General features: G+C 37.4%; 1 protein-coding gene and 1 pseudogene across 9 annotated transcripts in view; one reads left to right on the top strand and one right to left on the bottom strand.

Moving 5' to 3' along the window:
• POSTN (periostin) overlaps positions 1-6,220 on the bottom strand; it is a 46,737-nt gene extending 40,517 nt beyond the window's left edge. For all 9 annotated transcript variants that reach the window (XM_036744781.1, XM_036744780.1, XM_036744779.1 and 6 more), the window contains exons 1-2: positions 6,102-6,220; positions 4,599-4,697 (exon numbers count right to left, since the gene is read on the bottom strand). In XM_036744781.1, coding sequence (XP_036600676.1) covers positions 4,599-4,697; positions 6,102-6,220 — 218 coding nt within the window. The remainder of the gene's footprint in view (positions 1-4,598; positions 4,698-6,101) is intronic.
• Positions 6,221-17,022: 10,802 nt separating this feature from the next.
• LOC118835299 lies at positions 17,023-18,188 on the top strand (annotated as a pseudogene).
• Positions 18,189-20,899: the final 2,711 nt, after the last annotated feature.

Here is a 20,899-nt window from a genome sequence, read left to right on the forward strand (position 1 = left end):
ACAGACGTCTTCCATTCATGTCACCTTGTGTTTTGTATCACATCCTAAAGATGTCTTGGGGAATTTGAAGATAAGTGAATGGACATCAAACACTGAAATGCTACTGCCAGTATTGTTTATTTCTTCTGTTTTGTAAATTTAGATGTACTTTAAAGCAAGGGTGTTAATGTGCTCATAAAAAAGATGTGGCTTCTCTGAAGTTCTTGGCATAATCAAGGAAAGAGATGGAGTGAAAAAAATGAACAAAGAAGATACTGTTTTTATTTTGGAAGAATGCCTGATTCTTAAGTAGTCCTTTGATGGAAAGCAAGATTGTATTTTGGCATTTGCTTTATTCAGATTTTGGCATCTTTGTTGTATTTATATGATAGGAGTAAGATTACGCCATACCTCCATATCTTCTGGGCAGAGTACCATAAAGATTTCCCTTAACAGAACTATTTCCCTTTCTTATCTAGTAGTTGGGCTTTCCAAGTAAGGCTCACACCATGCAAGAAGAAAGAGTAAAGAAGAATCCAACACCCAATATTTGACAATAGGACCTAAACAAGCAGAAACAAGCCCAATTTCATTCTATTCAGTCACTTAAAGTGGTCTGAGTTCTCATGAGCCTGGATTAGAATTCTTTGGTGATATAAGATTAATTCCAAGGTCAGAGGTCTGTCACCATAAGAAATCTGTAGTTAAAAAAGGTTTGAAAGTGTTATAAAAACTTTTATCATTTGTCTTTCATCTTTTGGGCAGGGATATACACAGAAATATAAGGTATAGGCCAAGAGGGAACTGCCTATACTGTACTACTTAGGGAAACTTGTTGGCTGTACAGTTAGGTACAATATTATCAGAATGTCACAGAAACACTAAATAATAATTTCTAGGTTCTTTCAGCTTTCCCTTTTGAAGTTCAAAAAAGTTAAGAATTTTAAAGGACCTTTATTTTTGTTGATTACCAAAGGACACGTGTTTGTTAGATGGCCTTTAGCCAATTAATTTTTAAAATGTAGTTTATCGTAATATTCTCTGAATTTTAAAAATTTGAACTTATGAGGCAGCTAGGTGGTGAAGTGGGCAGAGCACTGGGCACAAAGTCAGGAAGACTTAAGTTCAAATCTGGCCTCACACTAGCCATGTGACCCTGGGCAAGTCACTTAACCTGTTTACCTCAGTTTCTTCACCTGTAAAATGAATACAATAGCACCTACCTCCCAGGACTATTGTGAGGATCAAATGAGATAGTATTAGTAAAGAACTTAGTACAGTGCCTAGCACATTATGTTATATAAATTTTAATCACTATTATATTCAAAACATAGATACAGTATTATAGTCTTCTATCTTATATTATGGATGATCCCGCGCTTAAGCTTCTGCCTATTTGCTAAATGTAATACCTAATTTTGCCTTGGGAGTTTTGAAGAGAGGAGAGAAAATAAAACCATGGATTTACCACATTTAAGGTGAAGGATTTAGTCTTTTATTGGTATTTTACAAACTGTATTAATTTTCTGTTTAAATTTATTAATAGGAAAGATAGCGGCCAAGGGAATAATATGGAATACATGTATTGCAAAATGTCATCTCTCAGGACTTTATTTGTATATTCAATGTATATTTTCTTTCCATTGAAGCATGGAAAAGTCACTTAATACTATGCCATTAAGAAACTGATGTCACCCTTTCTTCACATATGTGGGTTTATAATAATTGACATTTATATAGTCCTACTGCCTAAAACTATAAGCTGCAGAACAGCTGTTGGTAGAGGGAATTTCATCAATGAGAGGTCCCCATACCAGTAAAATCACAAGTCTGATCCAAAGAATTTTTTAATGATCAAATTAATCAATCATCCACCTTTCCTCTTCATTCAGGGATCTATAAATATATCCCAATTATCTCTGTGTGAGAGATTTTGAATTAAAGTTCACCTTAGAGATGATAAATATAATACTAAGAACAAATAAATGCATCCCACATTCATTAGAGTATTTTAAATTCAGCCCAAATTATCATCTTTCTACTGGATCAAATTGTGCTAACTAGTTTTAGTAGTCTCTCTGGAATTGTCATAGAACATGATAATAGGAATGGAGAAGAGTTCACTACACTCAGGATGAATGTTGGGATGAGGAGTTCCCTGAAATTTAATCGATATTGCAATTAAATGAAAAACTAATAAACTGAACCCTTTTGCGACTGTGATTACTAGGATGCCATTTTAAGGACAAGAGGAACAAATGAATCTTCATCACTCAGGAAGGGATAGTACAATTGTAAACCAAGAGTTCTCCTTTACATTGTCAGCAACTCTCTATTGTACTGCAATTAATTATATTCCATAGAATAAACATAAATATGTATGCATGTCATAATAATGAATGTGATGGGCATCATTAAACCCCAAATTAGACCTTATCCTTGCCCAGAGATATGGTATATGAAGCAACACATAAAAAGTAGATTCAAAAGGTTGTGGTTCTTTTCTTAACATTTCATTGTTACAGGGAATTCCTGTTAAAGGAATTCCCTATACCAGGGGTGGGGAACCTGTCGCGTTGAGGCCACATGTGGTGCTCTAGGTCCTCAAGTGTCACCTTTTGACTGAATCTAAACTTCACAGAACAAATCCCCTTAATGAAAGGATTTGTTCTGTGAAACTTAGACTTAGTCAAAAGGCCACACCCAAGGACCTAGAAAGCTACATGTGGCGTTGAGGCCACCAGTGCTCCACTCCTGCCCTATACCAATGCAGATCAATCATTATTCTGCAACTTAAAGTTTTTACTTGGGCTACTGAGAGATGGAAGGAAGAATTATTTGACCTAGATTTAACAGCCGGTAAGTATCAGATGCTTTACTTAAACCCAGGCCTTCTTGATTCTGAGACGTTCTGTATTTTCTGTGCCATATTTCTTCTTAGATTTGAAAGTACACACTAAAATAATTTACTAATTACTATGTTCTAATGCCTTAAACATAGTAGAATTTAACAAATGCATGCTGAATTTAATTGAAGAGAACAGCCCATTTTGAATTTTGGAGTTGTTCTAACTCTCCAAGGAATTCTGGACTACCTATCTATATCCACTGTGTCCACTATATTAAAAGATTCAGTAAGAAGTTGTTTTATTAAGGTAAGAAATTTAGCCTAAGAAAGTTTGGAAAAATATTAAAAGTCTCTCTTTTTTGAAATAACTCTAAGTCCTATTCAACCTGATACTCAGAGTGAGTGGGTTGTAATAAAATCCTAATGGGAACTCTCTTTCATTTTTCATAGCCCCACACATGGGCTGTGATCCAAGGCAAGAATGCAGTGGAGATTAAAATACACAGCTCATAGTATCAGAGATTTAGATTTGAAAGGGACCAGAGAAGTGGTCACCTAGTCCAATCTCCTCATTTTACAGATGTGAAAACTGAGGTTCAGACTTGCTCAAGATCACATATGTAGCAAAGCACAGGCGTAGGAATTGGACCCAGTTCCCTTAACTAAAGAGCCCCTGTTCTCTTATGATCTCTTCTCTGATGGAATGTTACTAATTCATCAAGCACTGATAAGCACTTCTTTCCCGATTATTATTATAGCTTTCTTCTGAAGTATCTCCAACACTAGTATCTCCAACACTTAAAATGCTCTGGGACCTGGGGAGCACAGATTCAGAGTTTGGAGGAATCGCATAGGTCACCTTATTCAGCCTCCTCATTCTACAGATGCGGATAATTAGAGCTAGAGATATTAAACAACTTCCTCAAGGTCAGAACAGGTGGTAAGTGGCAAAGCCATGCTTTGAATCCTGATCCTTTGACTTCAAAGGCAGTGTGCTTTCTACTACCCTGCAATAAATCATTCTCATTCCTAGTAGTTTGAAAGTTTGCTTGTAAAGTGAAAAGTAACAATTATTGAATGTATAGATGTTGGATCTATATATTATTTGTATGTATGTATAGAAAAGAATAAAATAAGTGTAATAAATATAAAAATAAAAGAATAAAAATAATAAAACCTCATCACAATTTTCTTTTACCTCAGTTATCTATATAATTGCTTCAGCACTTATTTTAGAAACTGGACAAAGGAATATTGGTCTTGTTCTTTATAGAACAGCTCTTGAAGACAAAGAATCTCTTTGAACTCTTTTGCTTCAGTCTGTTATTTCAGGTAACTGGTATTTGGCCCAAATATCTGTATCATTACTCAATCAGAATATACTGAAATGGAAGTGAACTTAGTGTCCACTTTAGAGGAGAGGAAATTGAGGCACAAAAAGTTTTTGTGACTTACCCGGCATCATAGTCCACAACTAATAGCAAATCAAGGATTAGGGGATTCAGGTGTCCCGACACTGAGCCCAGGCCTTTTTGTCTTATGCGATATGACTTCTGTCACTCTACATCACCATTTGGGGAGAAATCTGGCTTCCATTAATATCATTCATAATGATTTTTTTTGCCTGAAAACTGGCATTTATTTTTTTCTATTTGGGAGTGAATGTGGAGGCTCATTCAGTATATTTTTAAAAAGTATGGTATGCCCTCCATCCCTTTTCTTTGAAATGTATTCTGCTGAATTGGCTCATTGTGAAAGACATGCAACTTACGTTTTCTTCCCACAGATGGCTCCTTGGTACCAGTTTCTGCAAGTGCTGAAGTATTTCTTTTTAGTGCCCAAGATCTGTTGAAGGGCACAGACATTTGGGCTAGAGGATGAAGGAAAGAAAAGAGAGTTAAAGTCACAATAACACCCATTTCATTTCAAAGTCAGGCACTAAAAACTAACATGTGGCTTTCATTTTCAAGAGCAGATGGGATTTCCACCCAGCACAGTTATAGCCCTTGACACCATCCTGCTGGACCCCCAGAAGAATCACCCCTTCTCAGAGACGAGGAGATGACTTCCCTGTGGAGACAGAGTACTACAACAAAGACTGTCAGGTCTGAACAAGCCTCATGTCTTGTGCATTTTATTTTCATTATGATGTATGTATGGTTCTCTGTGTGTGTATATAGGTGTAGATACACACATTGCTTACGATCTCAGCTACTGCAGTTCCATGTAGTTCTGGGACTCTGAAACAACCAGACCTCAAAAGGCAATGGGAGACAGGTGAATTTTTTCAATGTCTCCCAAGATATCATGCTCCTTGATTTAGGCAGATTGACTCTGGATGGAAAACCACATATTTCAAAATAAATGGTCAACCATTCATGGAGGAGCAAGTGGAAAACCAGATTTAGGTCAGAAGTTTCATAATGGGAAAACCTTTATAACAGTGCTAGTTCAAACAGAAAATGAGCATTTCTTTTTGACATGCATAAAATGGATCAGAAAATATTCTGTTATTAGTTTCTGTTCCAAATGGATGTCTCATCTGAAACTGATTTCATCTCTTCGGCAGGACTAGTGAACATGTGAGCACTCTGAAAAATCCCTCTGAGACATAGTCAGCAGTGTTCAAATCCATTTTGAATCAAAAAGTCATCATTTTCTTGGTCCACTTGTTACATTAAACTGCCAAATTTGAAAAGAAGGCCGAGTCAAATTTGAGTGCCATGGCAGGAAACATGACTTACTTGTATTGTTTTGCTTGGACTGGGGATTTTTAACTTCTTCGAATTCAATGCTGGCAAAAACTCAGAGGAAGCTAGTTATATTGCACTATCCTGTTCTCTTTACACACACATAGCCTGCTAAAACAAGGCAAAAAAAAACTCTAGCCTCTTATAATCTTTCCTTAACAACATATGAAAAAACTTAGAAGATGTTTGTAAAAGCACAGATTCTTACAGAGGTTTTTAGTTTCATGCTGCATCCAAGATTTTCAGAAAGAATTAGACATTAGACTTTTTTACAGTGGAAAGACATGGCATATTGTTCATTAGATTTAAGAACCATACATTTCCTAAAAAATGTATTTATCTTAAAGGCTTTGCATGTAATTTTTAAAATATGAATTAAACACACTAAGAACAGTTGCAAATTGTTATTTTCCCTTTCAAGGATTAAACTAAAGGAAAGAATTTTTTTCTTTCTTCCTCTACTTTGTATTTTTTTGCATGGAATAAGGCAAAACCATAATAAAAACAATTAAATATTAACTTACCCTTGTTTCTGACCCCTGATACGACTATGGAGCAAAATCTTGTCATAATGAGCAGTGGAGTCTGCAAACTCAAGTGCAGACAATAAGAGTGTGACAAATATGGGTAAAAGAAGTATCATCTTTAGTCGCCTTGTTGCTTCAGTTAGTCAAGAAAGAGAACTGGCAATGAGTTTTGGAGAGCTTGGGGTTTATATACATGTCAGAGAGTTGTGGGAGGGAACAGAGTATCAACCTGAGACTCTGAACACTCTCCAAGAAACATCAGCAACTTCAAGCTGCCAGCTTCAATCAGCTTAAGTTAGCTCCACTCACTAACCATACACAGTTTTCTTTCCCCCTCCTGGTGACTATGAAGTTTTCCTCTCTGCAATCAGAACTTCATGTGACTGCATGTTTCAATCTGTGCTCAGACTGTTGTACTGTATTGGGATTTTGCTAAGGGAAAGCTTTTTGGAGCAGTTCATCAGTCTATTCTACATAACTCTATTGTTTTTGGATACGTGGGTATGCTCCAGGGAATAATCATTGGACCAGAGATGGAACTTTTTTTTTATCCTTTCCATCTTCCAGATAACTCCTAATCCTTGAAATGTTTTACAATGTTGGCCAGAAGAGATCAAAGATAGGTGTTAAATCTTTGATCGTAATTGGAAGATACTTCAAAAATCAATTTTAAACTTTAGATTCTTTCTCCTTACTCTTTTAATCTATTGAACTTTTTAAAAAAAAGTTGGCTGAAAACCAAATACAAGATTTTTTAATCAGTATAAAAGGGAAAGGGGAGGAGGGATAGAAGAAATCTCCAAATGTAACTAACCCTGGGAAAGTATACTTTAACGATCCAGGTATAGATACTTAATGAATATCCACAAGGGCAGTTAGGTGATGCAGTGGAGTGTGCTGGGCCATCTGTCAGGAAGATGAGTCTTCCTGAGTTCAAATCTGGTTTCAGATACTAGCTGTATGACTCTGGGCAAGTCACTTAATCTCATTTGTCTCTGTAATCTGTCAAATGAGATGGACAAGGAAATGGCAAATCCCTCCAATATCTTTGCTAAGAAAACCCCATATGGAGTCTCAGAGAGTCAGACATGAGTGAAATGAATGAACAACAATAGGATACCCACATCTGCCATTTTTTCCTGAATTAGGAAATGAGGCCAAAAGGCATTTTACCTTGTGTTATGTTTTATAACTTATTTCCCATAAAATTTATACCATTTCTCTTGAACACACATGATGACAATCACTGGACAAAATCAGGCCTAGTCTAACACAAATATTAGTAAGCTAAATAGCAGAGTGAGCCAAGACGGGATAAAATATAACAGAGGGAGTAATAAAAAAAATCACTTCTCCTTTGGGTTGTGTCCAACAGTACAAGTCTTCTAAATTAACCCTTTTAGGCTCCTGACAAGGGAATACGTATATGCCTCACCATTTAGTTTGTCATCTCTGATGCTGACAAGCAAGTTTTGTAAACTCAGTTACCTGCCAAGAGAGAGTAAATACCATTAAATTCACAACAGCTGGTTTTTATTGGACTATTCCTTATGTGCCCTATAAATTTAGTTCCTATGTCTAAAAAAATACTTATTGAAATAATTTATTTCTATGTAACCTTGATTGATGAATACATCCCTCCTCCACTAGACACCTTCGTGATAATCTTATTGCATTTTTTCAACATTTTCTCTGTGGAAACCTACAAGGATTATCCTTGCTGTTTTTCACTTGGTATTTGCTTCTTCTATGGCATGTGATGTACTTGTGCAATGAAGAAGTGATGGTACAGAAAACTTCTTTTCATGTCTTGTCCATCCAAAAGGCCCAAAGGGGAATACAAGGCCAAGAGAAGGCTAATAACTCACTTTGTCAACAAGTTAAGGGAACAAGGACAATTAAATTAAAGATTCTTAATTGGTAACATTGCCAGTTGTTTTCTGAAAAGTTAATGGTGCTATTTTGTATAGCTCCGAAGTGATAAAATCACTATGTGTAGGTCTGAGTTCTCCCTTCTTGAGAAATAACAGTTTGAAAGATATACATCTGCCTCCAAAAGAAAGTTAGTGAGAGGGAGAAATAAGAAGGCAGCTACAGAAGTAGGGAGCCCAGCAAGCCCTTTTTGTATATTGTGTGGATCACAGCTGGTTAGAGAATCTTACTGTAGATGTCAGTCTGAAATGTTGTGGTTTTTTTTTCCTAGACACACTAGGCTGATTATTCCCCTTTTGAAATTTCTCATAGGACTTTGACACTAGCTTTTTATTTGTTCTTTCATTAAGTGGAGATATTATCTTCTTTAAGCCTAAGAATCATTTGTCATTTGTGTCTTTCTTTTTCCATCTCTTCTCCCTCCCCACACAGGAAATGTTCTATTTTTTGAATGGTAGGTACTTAATAAACTAAACACTAGTTGAATGACTCACTGAGGGATTGCATTGTAAAAACCAGAACCATGAATATGCAGTACATTTGCTGTTTGGCTAATGCTTAGTAGAATACTTATATAATCCTGGAATTTCTAAAATTTCCCCCTCAAATATAGAGCCATAGAATCAGAATTGAAAGATCAGTTAGCCATCATTTAGTCTAACTTCCTTCCTAATGGGAGAATCTGGTCTACAACATGCCTAGTGGGGGATCGTGCAGCTTCTACTTGAACGCTCTCAGTGGTGGAGCCTTGTGAGGCCGTCGATTCTACAGTTAGGCTGAATTGTTTGAAAGTCTTCCATAAACTGATTTGAAGTCAGTTCAAAATACAGTTATGATATGCATAAAACTTAATTATTAGGTGCTAGAAATGGGGGCAAAAGGGAAGCCTGGGATCACACAATACATCTATCAGTGACAGACATAGAATAAAATTCAAATGAAGCCCTACACACTGATCACTGCCATGAAGCAGCCAGAAGATTCAGGAAATTTTAGCTGTATTTGGGCTTTTCATAACAACACCAGTAGTGAAATTGGAAATCTGCTGGCAATTTTGCAAAACCAAATTCCACGTCAAGATTTGACATAGTTGTCCCTAGTGCCTGAAAATTCATAGCTGTTTTGGCTTTTGGAAACAGCCTTTCCCTTCTACCCTATCTCTACCTCTCAGTAGATAAGGGATGCAGGGAACTTTTCAATCTCTCTAGTCTCTTAGTACTAGATTCTTACACCTGCCAAGACAAAGATAAGTGATAAATGAAACTTCAAGGCAGCCACAGTGAATAGGGCCACAGGGTTACTCAGCACTAGAATGCACATCAGTGACCAGCCAACTTCAGAGGCCTTGAAGGAGCCCTTCTAGCCTGTCTTAGCAGAGAAGAATAACCACTTACAATACATTACATGCTCTCTGAGAGAGCTGATAAATTCACTGTCCTTTCTTCTTTAAAATATTCACTAAAAGAGCAAGCATTTAAAAGTTATAATAAGATATATTTAAAGTTCACAGTTACTAGCAATTGGTTCCGCTAAGATACTGAACTAGTACTAACTAATTAATCTAATTGGATAAGTATCCCCCTTTCAAAGACATTCTCTGTCTTTTAGGGGAACAAGAGGTATTAAAGGGACTCCCCCGCTTGGGACAAAGAATCAACCTGTTATTCATTCATTCAATAATAAGGATAGTAAATCCATTTTTATTCCCCTTTATCCTCAGGGGGCACATTTTGACCTCCCAGGGTTGGAAAAGCTTAGCCCAATGATGTTCACCATTTAGGAAAAATAAATTCTTTATTATGCAAGAGGGAAGAATAATGTGTCTGAAAAACAGGAACACTTTTTTCCAGCTGCCAGATGTCATTTCCATCAATTATGTCCTGGATTTTAAGCAAGCCTTGTGGCCTTTAGAGTTTTTGTCATGCTGGGTTTCACTTTACCAACTTACAGACAGTCTACAGCTATCTCTGCGCAATCTGAATTCAAGGGGAGGGTTCATCATTGTCTGGTGACCTTAGCTTATGAATATATCAAAACTGGGTGACTCAGAAATCAAAGGGGAATTTTTTTGTCTTTATTTCTGCATCTCAGGGGGAAAATGACTCTGTCACAGTGGCATCTTGGGCCTTAAGAACTCAGAGGGGACTGTTGGCAGTTCCTGAATTTCCACATCACTATCTTTTATAAAGGCAGGATGGTAAGTCTCTGGAAGAGTTCTAATTTATTTTACCCTCTATCCTTCCCAATTTAGAGCTTGTGACTGAGTATTTTAAAGTTTAAAGTCAATAGTATAAATTTTAGAGACAAAGCCCTTCTGGGTTCCTAACAGAGTACATAAGAGCTATTTTTGTACCCAACACGGTACTAGCACAGTCTTGAACAAGTGGAAAATATACTTTCCGGCCCAAACATAGAAATGATCCAAGGGCACTAATAGAATATTGATAAGAAAGCTACTGGGGGAGAGGGGGCTGGGAAAGGGAGCAAATCTGGGTCAGTTAAAGGAAGCAAATGATCTGATATATAACCAAAAGGAAGACTCTATCTGGCAACATCCTTTCTTTAACTTGTCTTGCTTAGCACTAAACGCTGTTGTTTCTTCCACTGAAGGAAATACAATTGTTATCAGTAACTTCTAAACTTATCACCTTGGGACAAAATCCTAGTTGCCTTGTCCTAGGTAAAAACTTTGTCTCTCAGCACTTCAAGCCAATCCTCAACTAATTCTTTGATTATTAGCTTGGGGATTTTAGAACTCCCTCTTGGCTGACATCCTGGCTCAAAACCCTCCTCTCCCAGGGAGAGTAGGAAAGTGTTTATTGAAATGAAGACATTAGTCCTCTCTTTAGGGCCATCCCTGGATAGAGGGAGACTAAGTTATGAAGCAGATCATATTATGTTACTGACCTCCTTCCACACATATAAACATTTTAATCCAGATTGAATAGATTCGTTAACACAATTTAAATAATTTTTTGTACTTGAATAGATACTGATCAAACTTTAATGCTCCTTGGTATGATACTATTACCAGCAATATTACTTGTATTTCTCTGGAGACATCTAGTGGAGAAAACTCTGAAAATTATTTTTCCGGAAGAATAGATGATTTACTTGAAAAGCATTTTAATTTTTGATTAAAGAAATGGCAGTGGTGGTGAGGGTGTCATAAAAGCATTTACTTAATGTGGAGCACAAATGTCTGAATTTTAAATGGTAGGAAAATGTCTAATTTTCAGTGACTTCATTTCCATAAGTAAGACTTGAAATGAAGCAGTTCTAGCATCTTTTCCAAAGTTTTTAGCTATGACAACTGGACCTGAATATGCACATTTTTCATTCATTGATAGCTAATTCTCATAGAGTTCTTTCTCTTCTGGTATGCCTAATGAAAAACATCTAGATAATAAACGAAACATACTAAATGTCTGTTGTTATATTTGTAGTATATTTGGATTGTGAACAAGGTACATCACTTTTCAACTGAAATATTTCCTATCATAGGGAAATAGTGTTGACCAAACATAGAAAGGAACAGTCATTCCAACCCCCAGAAACAAACAAACTTCACAACATGCCGTCTTGTCTGGTCTTCAATTGTATTCTTCTGTCACTGGCTCCTGTGACACCTGACTCACATCATTTTATTTTCCTTGCCACATTAAGCAGTCTTTTAAAACTCTTGTCATTCTTTTCTTCTTCCTTTCTTTTTGCTAGGACCCTGAAAATTTCTTTATAGAGAATATTGAAGCTGTATAGCACTCATCTTTTCCCTATATAAAAGCAAATCCATCTTCATATCGGTAAGTGATCTATGAGGGAGTTTAGTGCATATTTTGGAATTGTGTAATGGTACCTCTTACTACAAAATCCCCCTACGCTTTTTGCTGTATTTGAAAGTAGGACATTGTGCTGCAACCACTCCTCTCACTATCCCCTATCAATTTGTTCCTTCTATCTTCAAGCTTAAGGTATTGTGCTTTGGCCTACTTATCCATTCCAAACACTCTCCTAGTTTTTTCTTCTTAATTTTCAAGTTTTTGAAACATGTGCTATGTACCTATTCTCTTTCCTACTTGCTCCATGAGTCCTTTCATTTTAGGAGTGCCTGTCCACTGACTTTCTTCTTATTCAAAACTATCCAGATCATGTTTTCTAATCACCTTTTCCAAGGAGAGTCAAGGAGAGTCAGTTACTTTCTTCACTGTTATACCCACTTTACTTCACTTCTGTCTTCAAAGTAGCATTTTATTTCAAAATGATGTCCCTGACCTCACCTCCCGAAGTGCTCTATATTCAACTGGTTCTTCAGCATGTCTTATAGAAAGGCATCCTTATAGCTGTAGCAGCTACTGGTGCAGTGGGTAGAGTATTGGTTCTGGAGTCAGGAAGATAGAATCCTTGGACACTTGCTAGCCATGTGACCCTGGGCAAGCCACTTAATCTCTTTTGCCACATTCCTGAGATTAAATTGTAATTGGGAAATGTTTAACAAAATAATTAAAAATATAATAAAACATAGATGATGTTAGTTTGTGGTTTTCTAAATCAATTTACAGCCCAAAATATTTGAATGCAATATCAATGTTCTGGGGGATACAACATCAATTAAAAGTAGTCCTCAATTGTCTTACCAAAAAAAGTTTCATGATATTAGAGGGAAAAAAAAGAAAATACTAAGTTGACTTGTCCCCATATCTGATGCAACATAAACATGGTAGGAACTCAGCAGATATTCCTTGACAGAGTGGATGAAAGCTGGATACTTCTCATATTTGCTTCTAGGAGAATGCACAAGAGCTTTCACTTTGGCTTCATATACAGGAAAATGTGAAAATAGAAAAAGGTGGCAAGGACAAGAGGTTATATTCATGGGGATGTTTTTCTAGAGATTCTCAAAAAAGGTATAATTGGGAATTTTAGCACCAGGGAAAATTCAGAGGAACTAGGTGAATGGTATTCATTCCAAGTTATGACCACTTTTGTGGCCCAGATAAACTCCTAACAGAGACCTTTGAATTTCTGCAGATTATGGAACTAGGAAACTAGTCTGTTCAAAAGGGATAAGGGTTAGAATGGAAGGAAAGACTGTGATTCAGATACTGAATTTACTGGGAAGGGAGGAGAGGGACCTAGAGGTCCATAAATGTCAAGAAAAATGATTTGGACAGGATGGAGTGAATTTAAAGGAGTAGTGGTTGCTGAGTGATGGTGGCAGAAGAAGGGTCTAAAAGTTACAGAGTATTTCAATTCCTTCTCATGACCCCCTATCGGGTGAGAGAAGGAAGAAGAGCAAGTATTGGAGGAAGTTGCAAGAGGTATGGTGTCTTCAAGAGCAAGCTGGGTTTTAGTGAGTTCCAGACTAAGGGAAGAAAATATTTAGTATCACAGGACCATAGGCTTCAGGCCATGGATTTTGATATTAGATTGATATTAGAGATGGTTAAATTAAAGCACAAAGGGCATAAAATGACTAATTCAAGGTCACAGTGGTAGTTAAAGACAGAGCCCTAATTTGAATTCAGGTTCTCTATGATAAATACAGAGATTTTAATAGGTCAAAAGCAGAAAATGGTTCTAAGAGTGAAATGGAATGACAGAAGACAATTATGATCAAGGAAAGGCTTGCTCTGGAGCTATGAGGGTCCTGGCTAGTGTGTCCCGCATCAAGTAGCCTTTGTCATTGATTCCTCACCCCCTCCCCTTTCTCCTCACTAGTTTGATTTCACATTCATCCTTGACTTCTATTGTGACAGTCTTCAGTCCAAGTACTTCAAGAGTTGAGGGCAGTTCATATTGCCCTGACAGGAAGTCATCCAGGTATAAAGACATAGCAGCCACAGAATGTTAGAGGACTGACAGCCTAGACCTACAAAGAGGATGAATAAGGAGGCTGGTACACAGAGGAGGGCAGAAGTGGGAGGTGCTTCCCCCTACCCCCACCAGAAGAATTGAACCCATGGGGTACTGGCAGATATATTCTCATGTATTAGAGCCTTGAACTTACAGTCAGGAAGACCTAGGCTCACATTTTACCTTAGACATTTCCTAGCTGTGTGATGCTGGGCAAGTCATGTGCCCTCTTCATTAATTATTTTGCTTCTCTGGAAAATGAGAAAATGCCATCCTTGAACTGGATGCCATACAAAGTCTCTTTATGATCCTTTGTAGGATCAGTCCCAGTCACCCCAAACTTGCTGCAAGTTCAGACTCTGACTCACGTAGTGGCTGCCCAATAAGTAATAAAGGACAAGATCAATAGAGGATGGCATCAGCATCAAATCAGTGTTTGGAAGAGAACTATGGGATAATAAAAGTATTAGTGTGGAAGTGTGGAGACATGATGCAGCCTGGCTTCTGGCAAAATATCGACAGCTGGCACTGGGAGCTGGCAAATATGGAGACAGCACTGGCTTTACTGGGGACAAAATTGCAGTGGGTCTTATTCGATGTAACTGGAGAAAATGCTTCCTAACCTTATAGAAGTTTAACACAAATTATATATTTTTTATTTCCTCAGTTTCTCTTCACCCGAGTATTTTTTTTCTATCAAACCAAGAAGATAGTAAATACTTAAGCACAATAAGGTTGCTTTATTTAAAACAAAATAAAACAAAAAACCTTTTCTTCTTAAAAGGATTTTAAAGACTTAGCACAAATACTACCTCCTCCAGGAAACCTTTTCTAATTCCTCCCACTGAAAAATGAGCTTTCCTTCCTTGACCTTGAATTATACTTTGTAGCTCTCTTATCTATTTATCATGCTTTATTTTGTATAAAACATAATTTTTGGTGAACATTGGAAACAGTGGAAAGTGCCATGACCTTGGAGGCAGAGATCTGAGATGAAATTCCAGTTCTGTCACTTGGTACCTGTATGACCTTAGAAAAGTCACTTAACCCAGCTGAAGTTAAATTTTATCATCAGAAAAAAGAATGATGTGCTGACCTCTGTGGTCAGCTCCAAGCTCTAAATCTATGAAATTCAGATCCCACAAGGTGACTCGAATGGGAGCCCTCTGGGTTTAGCATGTATCATATGACTCACTGGTATTGGGCTTCAGATTTTCCAAAAAGCTTTCACACACATCATTTAATTTGGCCCTTTTTATAACCCTATGAGGTGGGCAAGGCATGTGTAATTATATTTAATATTGTTATTCAATTTTATAGATGAGGAAACTCAGGGAAGTTATTGACTTCCCCAGTCTTCCATAGCTGCCAAGTGGTTAAGCTGGAATTAAGCCCAGTTCTATGTAGTATGCATATTTTTATCAATACTAAATTATAAGCATCTAGAGGGCATATCTTTTTCATATCTATCCTAGAACTTAGTGGAATGGTTTGTGCTTAGGTTAATCTTTAATAATTCTTAATTTTTTATAGAGGCAAGAGTACTGGATATGGAGTCAAATGACCATGAGTCTGTTACTTAATATGTAAACTTGAACAAACCATACCACGGCGGTGGATTTGGAGTCAGAAGACACGGGTTCCAATGTTTCTGTCGCTAATAACTGTGTGACTTCAGACAAGTAATTGAACCTAATTCAGCCTTAGTTTCCTGATCTGCAAAATAAGGGATCTGGATTCTGGGGTCTCTTCCAGTTATAAATCTATGCTTCAATGACCTTTTGGAGTCTCGGTTTCTTCTTTTATAAGGCAAAGTTTTGAATTAGATTTTCTACCAGCTCTTTTCTAGCTTTGACTTCAGTGATCAGCCCTGCACTCAGCAAAGGTAATGTGTGGGAGGGAAATAATTTTGTTTTCAAGGAGCACATAGGTACAAAGAGAACTTTAAAAACATCAAAATAAAATACAACCAAAATGTATTTTAATATTTGGTAGCTAAAGGAAAATGGAAATGTGAAGTTTGTGAAATGAGCAATTCTTTAGCTTTGGAGGTGTACTTTAGAGCCTCAGGGGTTCCATTTATTATATATGAACTTTGCAGAGGCATTTTGAAATCTATCAACACATTACCTGCTACAGAATATTTTCTTTCCTGTTCCACAGTTGTGTGGGCACTTGACAGGAGAGCACTTGACAATGGGCACTTGAAAAGTGTAAGCAACAGTTCCTGAGCTAGAGAACTGATGTCTCCCCATGGTGCAGGGAATTGGCCCTTCTGTCCTACAATGGTCTAGGTCATGGGCAACACATAGTTCATCACTCTGGATATGGACTGTGGACATCCTCAAGAAGACCATAGCCAAGCACAGATATAGAGAGATATAAAACACAAGATTTCCCTGCATCGAAATATTCTGTGGACTGGCAAAATAACTAAATTATAAATTACATTCTACTCTCTCTTCCTTGATTCCAGCACCAGAGGTCTTAGCACCTGAGGGGGCAGGAACCCATACATGATGAGAAGGATGTAAGGAGGAGAAATAGAATTTTTTAAAAGCACTTAGAAGCTTAAGAAGGGAATGAATGAATAAATGAATACAGTATTTATTAAATGTTCACTATGTGAAAAATCATTGTACTGAGCATGAGGAATATAAGTAGAAAAGCAAGACATTTCCCTTTCTGAAGGAGATTACATTCTGAGTGAGACAACAAATATAGAAGCTTTCAACTATACGCCAAGTGGAAAGGTCCTATGGTCTTTAGGTTCCAGCAAGAAAGCAGATGGTAATGCCTCTTCTTTATGCCATTTCCATGGATTAGATCATACCAGTTTCTGAAGCTGACCTATTTGATAGTGCTAAGGACTTTGGTGACAAGATTTTTTTCTTCTTTCTTCTGCTTTAGCAGCTGCAGAAGTTTCCAGTCCACATCTCTACTAGGATTACTCTTACAGGAAGGTGGCTATGGTCAGGGACCTAGAAGAATTGCTATTTTCAAGGCTCTTGAGTTCAGGGTCCTGGGCTATTTCAATTAGTCTGAAGGGAGATGGAGGTCAATATGGTGCAGGTGGTGGTTCAATTGCTTATCAAATGCTGCCTCCTGTCTTTCATAGTAGAGGTTGTTTGAGATGGTGCTGCGAGTGGCCAGGAGCTTGCGGGTTGCAGCCTAGTCCCTGTGGGCATCAGCCAGGGCTGAGACCCCTGGGTCCCTGGCCTCCCTCACAGCCACCCTGGCCTGTCTCCAGGCCCACCCTGGCCCAGGTTCCCCTCCCTTTCTAGCGGCGCTGAGACTAGCCATTGGAAAATTCACAGACATGCATGAATGAGTATCAACTGAAATACTGGAACAGTGGGAATCAGAAATTTTGTATAGGTATAATATCAATTAAGTTGGGACTTTTTTACTGTTTTAGAATGACAAATTAATTAAGTCTCTTTGTTTGAGCCTTACTAGGTGCAAAGTCCCAGGCCCAAACCCCTAATTACTGGGTGCTAAGCCTATATGGCCGTGAAGCCCTCAAGGTCCTAAGAGGAGTTGCTAAGACCAGAGCTAATGGTGGGAGCCTAAGTTCTGGTTGCTCAGATGACCTTTGATGACAGCTAAAGAGTATATAAAAAGAGGGAACAGAGCTATTTGCTTGGGGCTCTGCACCACAGGAGGAATGGGTTGTGACTCTGGGACAGCTGTTGTCATGTGCTCCCTGGCTCCTGAACTCAGATGTTGATGGTTCCTTGGTGACTATGAATTGTATTTGGTCTGTTTATAATGTATGTTTGTAATTTGTTTGTATTTGCTCTGAAGTTCAGGGTGCTGGCTTTTTCCCCTGAACTAAGTGAATGATATTTGAATGTTGGTTTGAAATAAGATTGTTAACCCCCTGAAGTTACTTTCCTTAGTAGAGCAGATCAAAAGAACTTGTGCTGGCAGCATTCTTGTTGTTGGGTTTATGTTGGTCTTTCACCCCCACGGAAGCTGCTAGCTGAATTGTTGCAACAACAGGAAGCATTGGGAGATGGAGTTTACTGTAGTCTTCCAGAAGTTGGAACAAAATTGAACAAACAAGATGAGTTTGGAGCTTTGGAAAGTGTGAGAGCTGCCAGTGAACTCTATTCTCCACTAACTGGAGAAGCAACTGAAATTATTGTAGCTCTTGAAGAAGACCCAGGACTTGTCAACAAATCTTGTTATGAAGATGATTGGTTGATCAAGATGTCTCTGAGCAACCCTTCAGAACTTGATGAATTGATGTGTGAGGATGCATATGAGAGATAGATAAAACCTATTGAGGATTGAAAACTGGATCTCCAAATAAATTAGTATTAGAATACAGCCCAGTATAGTTTTGTCCTAAATTAGCAGTATATGGAAGGTTAGCAACTTTAACACTTCTGAAACAACACCATGGCATGGAAAAAAAAATCTTAAGTACTCAAAAATGACTAGATAAAAATTGCACCTTTTGCCCAACTTCTTCCTTGTAATTTCAAGTTAGTGTCTGTCTAGCTCTGAATTTATTACATCACGTATAGTAAAAATGAATTTTATGACCATGTACTTCAGAGCTAGAATTTTATCTGTGAAAAGCCTTAAGTCAATAATGTAATGGCCAACTCCATCCATCACCTGTTTTGTTCCAAATACATTTGGTTTTCTGTCCATGGGAATAATTTACTGAGATTGGTTAGCTGGCTTGTGTCAGTGCAGGACAATACCAACTTAATTTTTTAAAAAACTGCTTGGCTGAAGCTATTTTATACAGATGAGGTGTCAACCTTGCAACAGAATAGGTAATGAAATTTAATGAACTTTTTAAAAACCCTGAAAAAAAAAGAAGTTGTTTGAACTGGTTAAAATTTTCCATAGACTGGTACCAGGATGTGGGCAAGTCCCTGGCAAACATTAATCAATTATGGGTATTTTAAACCTAGGGTCCATGAATCCATGGGGTGGGGAGGGAGGAGAGGTGGGATGGTCCATAAATAGACTTCAGGAGGTCTGTGGACTTGGGTGGGAAAATGCATTTTTATTTTCATTAATCTCTAATGGAAGCATTGCATTTACTTTCATTTTAAATTAAGTTACTTTAAAAATCTTACTCTGAGAACTGCTCTATAGGAGTCACCTGAGCCCACAACACACACACAAAAGATAAAGAATTTCTGATCTAGTGCATGCATAAGGAATTACCTCAGGGATATTGTGGACCATTTTCCCCTCCCAAATGGTCCAGAAAATAATGATGAGGAGAACAACAATAGTCAGTTATTATTATTATAAAGCTTTTATATAGCCATTTAGGTTTACATACATTAACTCGTTTGATGCCCACAACTTTTCTGTGAGACAGGTGCTACTATTTTATTTCCATTTTATGGATAAAGAAATTAAGACATTCAGAGGTTAAATGACTTGCTAGGGTCATACGGCTAGTGAGTGTCTGAAGCTGACTTTGAAATCAGGTCTTCCTGATTCCAATTCCTACACTCCACCTACCTGCCTCCTACTGTGTCCTTTGGGTGTGCAGCTTGAGGATAATTTATGTGCACATCATCCTTTCCACTAGTACAAAGCAGAGAGCTGGGGTCAGTATCTGAGATGGTTTTGAATTTTCCTGGGTGAAGATGACAATATTAAGCTAGAAAATTTAGGAAGAGAGGGTTGTTATTTTTGTCTTAAAAACAGAAGTAATCATTCTTTGAATTGGAAAGAACCCCATATAATCCAGCCTCTTATATAATGTCTGAATTCCCTTTATAGAATCTCCAACAAGTGCTTAGTTAATGAATGCATGTAATAATAGTGAAGTGATGGTGAACTTACAACCTGTTAAGACAGAGATTGTGTCTTAGATAGTCCTTACATCTCCATAATATCTGCTGAGTGAATCCACACTATGCAAAAAAAAAAAGCTCATTTATTCATTCAGTGAGCACTTGTCAAACACCTACCATGGGCCAGACCCTAATCTCTGTTGTGAAGCTCAAATGAGATAATATATGTAAAAATCTTTGCAAACTTTAAAGCCCTATATATTAATTATTATTATTATTAGTTATAGTAGTAGTAGTTGTAGCAGCAGCAGTAGTATTAGTAGTAAAGTAGTAGTAGTGCTAATAGTAATAGTGGTGGTGGTGGTGGTGGTTTTGATAGTGATGGTGGTAGTGAAAATCTTGTCTATGGACACAGGTAATGAGAATACCAAAACTTCTAATATAAGGAAAGATATGAAAGATTACTGCAAGAGGTACTGACAACTTGCTATTGGCATTAGAAGGATGGAGAGATATTTTGACTCAGGAGATAATGCAAGAGAATGACAACTCTTTGTTGCTAGAGATCCTAGCAATAAATATTTGTTAATCCTTTTCTTAAATGATACAAAGTAATTGAAACAGAAGAGATGAAGAAAAGAGGCTATTTTCTGGCTGGCATAGATGGTTGTATATTGCCATTGACCAAGTCATAATATTTCCAAAGATTGATCGGAAGTCCCAAGTTCAATATTGTGTAGGTTCTATTCTGTGTTTTATCATCGTACAGAATTGTTTGCAGTCAAACTCATCCAATACTGACTTCAGCTTGTTAAACCAAAAAAAGTGGTATTTTAATAAGCCATCAAGCAGTAGCCTTCACATATTTGTGAGCCAAGTCTGAGAAAAAGGAGAGCCTAGTTCCCAAGCTGGAGTTAGATATTAAGAACAAATGTAAATTCTGACCTCTAGTGGTTTATATCTACTTGCTGCAGACTGTATATCAGGCCTAGTTGTAATAGGAACAATACCAAAAAATTTCTTGCATATTTGCATAATATTTTGTTGCTTACAAATAATTTTCCCCATAATAAGGACACTTGGTCATCTCATTTTTAGTGCTTCAGACAAGCTTAAATTCCTGTGAAGATAACAGAAACTTGTGCCAACATGTGTCAATATCAGTCACATAAGAAGAATTACAGAAGTTCAATGAAAAACATTTAAGACCCTCCAAAGCTATGTATATATTAT

This window comes from Trichosurus vulpecula, chromosome 2 (assembly GCF_011100635.1).
Source record: "Trichosurus vulpecula isolate mTriVul1 chromosome 2, mTriVul1.pri, whole genome shotgun sequence".
NCBI classification, from domain to species: domain Eukaryota; kingdom Metazoa; phylum Chordata; class Mammalia; order Diprotodontia; family Phalangeridae; genus Trichosurus; species Trichosurus vulpecula.